At 40.8% G+C, this 6,810-nt stretch overlaps 1 protein-coding gene across 1 annotated transcript in view; it reads right to left on the bottom strand.

Annotated features, from left to right (window-relative positions):
- Positions 1-3,208: 3,208 nt before the first annotated feature.
- LOC104958689 (WD repeat-containing protein 41-like) overlaps positions 3,209-6,810 on the bottom strand; it is a 6,610-nt gene continuing 3,008 nt past the window's right edge. Inside the window, exons 7-13 of the mRNA XM_010786458.1 lie at positions 6,674-6,736; positions 6,305-6,409; positions 6,001-6,185; positions 5,783-5,904; positions 4,888-4,973; positions 3,567-3,700; positions 3,209-3,482 (exon numbers count right to left, since the gene is read on the bottom strand). Coding sequence (XP_010784760.1) covers positions 3,342-3,482; positions 3,567-3,700; positions 4,888-4,973; positions 5,783-5,904; positions 6,001-6,185; positions 6,305-6,409; positions 6,674-6,736 — 836 coding nt within the window. The 3' untranslated portion in view covers positions 3,209-3,341. The remainder of the gene's footprint in view (positions 3,483-3,566; positions 3,701-4,887; positions 4,974-5,782; positions 5,905-6,000; positions 6,186-6,304; positions 6,410-6,673; positions 6,737-6,810) is intronic.

Raw genomic sequence — 6,810 nt, forward strand, 5'->3', positions numbered from 1 at the left:
TGCCGTTGCCATGCCACGGCAACCTCTCATTCCCCTGATAGATGGAGAGTTGACCATACAGGCGGAGTGCACCTCTGTGACATCATAGAGGTGCAAATCAGAATCCACATGTATCAGATCCGTTGCAGCCCTGTTTTTAGAGATTTGGGTATGGAGGAAAAGAGAGAGGGTTGTATTTTCTGACACTTGGTGAGTTCCCTGGAACACCGGGGACACATATTCATGTATAAAAGACGTACAAAAGTGCATTTTGCATGATAGGTCCCCTTTAAATTTGCTCTCTGGATTATNACAGCTAGAGTGTGTAAACTCAACTACTAACGGTATATACTAACGTACGTGAAACGGCGGTCGAATATCATTTTCATATGAGTATCCGGATGTTGCGAAGTTATACTTTTTACAGTATGAAACAAGTTACTCGGTGACTGTCTTGACTCCCTATCGCTGTTAGATAACCTAGGTGTGACCCCTCCTCGCCACAGATGTGCCGTCATTCAATGTCCTTGCTGACACCTTTTATGTTAACATAGAAGTAGTGTACATACATGTATTAAGGGTATATGAAATAACAAACTACAAATATCGTAACGAGAGAGATAGTTAGTGGTGTCAACATAATACTTACAATAATCTCATAATATAAATACATATGTTGAACACAAATGGAATAAATGATGCATAGAGGGGTTCATCAAACCAAAGACTAGAACCGAGCAACAGTCGGCACTGGTCGACGTCTTAAAGCTCCCTTTTTTCGACTGCCGAAGCCCCACCGGCACCCTTCTTGAGGCACTAAGTGCAAGAAGTGTCATTAGTCGAATGTAACTTGACATAACCTATCCGGTGTCTGTCGCCGGTATATCTATCTTTATGTCTGATGCCATAACTTATCCAACAGTTAGAATACAAAAACTCATCCGATTATGTATTCGACTTCCCGTACCCGACCGGCCCTCTCCGCTCCGACGCAGTCTCAGTGAGTAGTCTGGTTCGAGGACTCTTTTGCATACTTTTTCAATCGTTGACCATGGCTGATCGTATAAGACGGTGCCGACACTAACTGTGGACCTGATTCAGGCTTTATGCTTAAAGCAAGTAGCGCGGCTTACCTTCGCTCTCTCCCTTTTGGCGAATGCATTTAGCCGTCTCTTTAGTGGAGGACTCTGCATCGGGGGACGTGTAGGAATCAGCGTGGTGGCTTGTGCTGGCATTTGGGGTCTTGGCAGTATTGTTGGAACAGCATCTTTGTTCAGTTTGAAATTCTTTTTTAATCCAATTTCCTTAGCGAGCATTGTGGACTGGTCAAAACACGATCTTTCAAAGTGCTGCCCACAAATGGTAGGTTTCATCGACCCCGGGTTACCTGGACCAGCAAAGTCCGCCCTCGTACGACACACTTGTTTGGTCCATATACGCGACATTTGATAATTTTTTGGCCACAAAAACATCCCATAGCCAGATTTGGAGACATCCCCATACCACACATCGCTTGCCGATTATTCTTCGCGTTTTGTTGTTGTGCATCCTTTGTTTTAATATTTGCCGCTTCAAGGCATTTAAACAATGGTGACTCAGCTGTGTTCTGCTCAGCTGTGTTCTACTCATGACGTCACCGCCGGAAATGACCGAAGTTGTTGTTTCCAGAGCTACGAACGATCGTTACTAACTGACAACATTTGTATGCTGTTATAATCGTGATTTATTAAGAAATACATCAATAATAAAAAAAACAAATGGCACATTTCACAATACAAATGCAGCCTCTATCATATAGCAAGCCCACTAACAGGTGCTAAAAGCGTTTCGTAAGCTCTTTAAGAGCATTCCATGGAATATAACAAAAAGTGTATCTCGAGCCGGTTTCTCAAACTTACCTATACCCACCTTTAACTGTGTAATAAAGTTAATTATTAAAAATGTTAAAGTTCCTTATTTTTAAACTGAAACGTGCAATACACTTGTTCAAAAATAATTAAAAAACAAACCTGGAATTATACATTTGGGACTTTTTTTTGCTTTTTCTCGTTGTACCGAACCCGTACCGAACCGTGACCCCCAAACCGAGGTACATACCGAACCGTGAATTCTGTGAACCGTTACACCCCTACCTTGTTTTATATTAAAAACTGTTGTGCAACACCACTGCTCATGTGAATATACAGTAAAATGTATTTATTTTCTATTCATTTCAATTTGGTAATTTATATATATTTCAGCCCTTATGTAAGGAAAGAAGTAAAACATTACTATTAAAGGGATTAGCAAATTGTTACCAGCAAAGTGGAGATACAGGGTCCCAAAATGTAATAAAGTTAAACTGAAGCAGTCTTTTGTGCATCAGTCATCCTAAAATGAAATACAGAGGGGGCGGGGTATAAGGAAAACACAGAGGGTGTTTCTCAATGTCAAGTAAAGCTGCTCCAGAGCCACTATTTCAAGGATGCTACGTCATCGAGTCCCGCCAAAGGACTGTTCCAATTTCAAGGCTCCTTGGAATTCTACCGAGCCTGGCGTCCTTCGTAGCGAGAAATTTCGAGGCTGCACATGTGTATCCTCCGTGTTCTTAAAATCCCCACAATGCTTTGCGCATGGACCAATTTCAAAATCTTTGGCAGAAATTGCGCTCTATTTAAGGCGGGGCCTCGCATATGACGCACACCTGCACACCTGTTCCACCATTCTTCGTTTTCCGAGGCTAGGAAGGATTCTTGCCTCGCTTCTGAAGGAAGAGACTCGGAAGACATGTCCTACCAAGGAAGCGTCCTCGACATTGAGAAACACCCTCTGTCTGTAAATACAAGGCTACAGCCAGGAGATGGATAGCGTTGTCAAAACAAATATTCTTAAATTTGACTAATCATAGGTTGTTTGTTTTTTTCAACAGAAGCATAAACATTACAAATTCACGATTTACTGGGAGTATGTGACATGCGATACAATTTAATGAATTCTAGAGGTGAATCGTTTCCCTATTCCCATCTTTATGCTAAGCTAAGCTAACTGGCTGCAGCTTCATATTTAGGGGACAGATATTTAGCCGGTAACGATCTACCAATCTAACTTTTTCAGGAAGCAGATTAGCATTTTTCCCAAAGTGAGAACTTCAGAAAAGCAGAAGCCAATAATATACGAGCTGAGCTCCTAGATGTCTGACTTCACATCAACAATATAATGCTTAAACACAGATTGGAAATTGGAGGAGTTTTTTTTAAGTTAAATACTTTAATTTAAGGTACAAACAACAAACATGATCATTTAAAGCAAACAGTACATTACAAAGATAACAGACCATCACGGGAAAGCTTTACATTTCAAGGCAGCGGTGCAAGGGTCAAAGGTCAGAGTCCTTCATTCTCCTCCAGCTTCTGGAACAGTGCCAGGCTGCGGAGCTGGGACTGCCTCTCTCCGTTCTTCCACAGGATCAGCAGGTGGTCCGTGGAGCAGGTGACCAAACCGTTCTCCCTGAAGCTCACGAACATCTGACACAGGCACAACATCGGTGAAGCACTTCTGTCTCACTTTTTTAAAGTAGAACATACGTTTGGAAATCATAAAGGTCATACCTGGACAGCTCCCGAGTGTCCAATGAGATCCCCCGTCAGCTCCAGCATCCGGATGTTTGGGACGTCCACCACCTTCTTTAACGGAGGAGCGCTCGGTTTGTTCGCCCGGCTGAAAGTCCACATGCCAAAGAAGCCTGGGGTAAAGGACAGAGGAGAAAAAGAGATATTGACGAATATTGGATTGAAGAAGACAATACAAAAATAGATTATATATATTGTGCAGACTGTTCTTGTTACTTATATAATCACAGTTGGTTGTTGATGCATGGACAAAATGTGTTTCTGTAGATTCAGAGGAAGATAACAGCCAAGTAGGATTGCCTTTAAATGAAATCAGATGTCTGAACTACATTTAAACATTGTATAATCAAAAATGTTTGACATATAATGGATCAAACATGTCTCCTTCATATTTCTATGTTTGCTTTCTTTCTGACTCACACATGTTTTACCTTAGATGTAATATGGTGAACTTGTAAGCAAACATTTCATATTTACACATCCAGCAGTTAAGGAGCAACATCGTCCACTCGATGAATTTAAATCTAATATCCACTCTCTTTTAACTTGGTTTTAAAGTCACCTGAGATAAATGTCTGGCTTGTTCAGCCTCTAAATTCTCAACCACCTGCTACCACCAGTTGAAACACAAATGAGAAGCAGTTATTCAGATAATGTATTCAGCATTTCAGTAATACCAATGAATTCTAATATGCTCTGGTTACAGCCTCTAAAATGAGAAATTCTTGCTTTTCATTGTCATGTATCGTTATAAATGAAATGTTTTAGGACCCTTCCACATTGCTACAATTATGGCTAATACACTTGGTTGTATTACAGTTTACAAGAGGCAAGACATTGATTTCTGGTTTCCTGGAGAAATAAAATAACAAACAATAATAATGTATATGAACGACTAATAACAGCTAGACCATCAAAGACAGCGCAAACACACACACTTCAGAGCAGTCCACTTCAGGAGGAAACACACCTGAGTGCTACAGTAACTCCTTTGATATATACAACACGCCATCTGGACTGCATTACTGCACCTCCACCCCACCATCAAGACACTCAGCTACACATACCAACATTCAGTGCAGGCAATTTCTCCTCATTGAACTTTTGGATTCATACCTATGTACTACTTATGTATTCTATCACTAGGAACAGAATCCAGTTAAAGTGGAAAATCCACAAGAAGAAATGGGACGATGGCCTACTTCTTGACATGTCGGAAAATGTGAACTACTTGGCATCCTATCAGCTGTGTCACATCTAACCATGTTACAGAGTGTATGTGTGCCCTGTTGTGTGTCACCTGAAGAGGCGGGTTCAGCAGACAGAGGCAGGTCCTGGATCTCCCACATCCTCACACTGCCGTCCTCAGAGCAGGACATCAGCTTGCTGGAACAGAGACGTGGAAACTACTTTTAGTCTAATCAATGGCTGTTTTAATCACAATAAATCCTAGTGTATTCACGCACGTCTAGAGCAATATTTGATTGACACAGATATACATTGTTTCTTAGCTTTTGCTTTAAGCTAACTCTTAATGTTTCTTTCTATAATCTTTGCTTCTTGTACGTCAGAGGTGTCCAAACTTTTTTCACTGAGGGCCCCATAAATAAAAACATACTAAAGTCTGGGCCACTCACTACAGGTGAGGTATACTGCCTCATAAGTTAAGTTATCAGTTACCAAATTGATCAAATATAGGTAAATTATGCTTGATACTTGAATATGCTCATAATAAGGGGAAATATGAGGGAAGCTTGTTATGGGCTTTTTTTTATCAATTAAGATTTTTTTCAACTTTAATTTATTTGAAAAGTGGGCTCATGAAAACCTCCCCTGTAATATATGTGTAGACATATTTGAGAAGTACAATATAAGAAAATAATGTTTTTACATTTTTGCTGAGGGCCGATTAAAAAAGGCCAACGTGCCGCAGTTGGCCCCCAGGCCGTAGTTCGGACACCTCTTTTGTACGTTACTAAACCCATTTTAGGTTTTCAGGACATCGAATATTTTTATAAAAAGGCAGAAAAATTGTCTTTGGTTAAACTCCCGAGAGCCAAGTATGGCAACAGGTTTTATAATACATGCATGGAGATTTTTTCTGGCCGAATAAACACATTATCCACAAAGAAATGTCCTTTTTGTTTCATTTGATCCCACATTGAAGCGGTTAGAGACAGGATCTGATATCTCACCTGTCAGACAGCAGCATGGTGTGCAGGACGTTAGAGTCGTGGGCCGCCTTCCTGTAGGCCACCACCGTCTTGGTCAGAACGCTGAACACATACAGACCGCTGCCTACAGCTGCAAGGATGTGCTACAAAACACACAACTTTATTTATGTAACACAGTAACAAAACAAAACACAAACAATGTTTAATGACACACAACAAATACATCCCGTGTTCCTCACCCTTCCATTGGTGGTCAGATGCTGTATGGACATCTCACTGGGTTTGGGAGCAGCCAATCGTATTTCGGCCTGAGTGCAGGCTTGTGACTCCTCCCACAGGATGTGCTCATAGGCCATGATGTTCCATTCAATCGCATCCCATAATATCAGCTCGCCCGCGTGGGAGCCGCTCGCAAAGAGCCCGTCTGAGGAAGAGACAGAACTAAAGTCATATAAAGCTCAGGGGGCAATGTGCAATGTCTCAGTCTCTTAAAGCTGAATGAAGCCAGTTAGATAAGTCTGATTCTTTTCTTAAATAACTAACCATTGACGTTAATAAGAGCTCGAATTCTGTCCTGGTGGTCGGACAGACAGCGGACCTCAGCCACCGATATGGAAGAATCTGTAGAGACTGTCAGCCTGTAGATCACTGCAAGGTAGAACAAAACATACATTTATTCTGTGCTGTGTTTATTGACTTGTTGTTTTGGTAAATCACAAAGTAATGCGTTGGTCCGTTTATGAATATTGTTTTATTTTATTCATTGTTTTTGGTTTCAGTTGAACTTTGAATGACCTTTTTTCTATTAAAAGTGCAATACAAATAAAGTTTGAATGATGTTTGATATCAACAGTATTGACTAAAGCCGTGTCGTTTTTTCTATTTGCACGTATTAAACATTCTGTCTCTTACCTATCTCTTTATCCATTGCAGCTGCTATGCAGTTCTTGGGCAGCTCTATCAAAGCAGTTATTCCTGCAGAGTTATAAAAAAGAAAACACAAAATAACAACATTAATCATTGTGTGTGCAAACAGCAGGGTTGGGGGG

Source organism: Notothenia coriiceps, unplaced genomic scaffold (genome assembly GCF_000735185.1).
Source record: "Notothenia coriiceps isolate Sejong01 unplaced genomic scaffold, NC01 NC01_scaffold00029193, whole genome shotgun sequence".
NCBI lineage: Eukaryota > Metazoa > Chordata > Actinopteri > Perciformes > Nototheniidae > Notothenia > Notothenia coriiceps.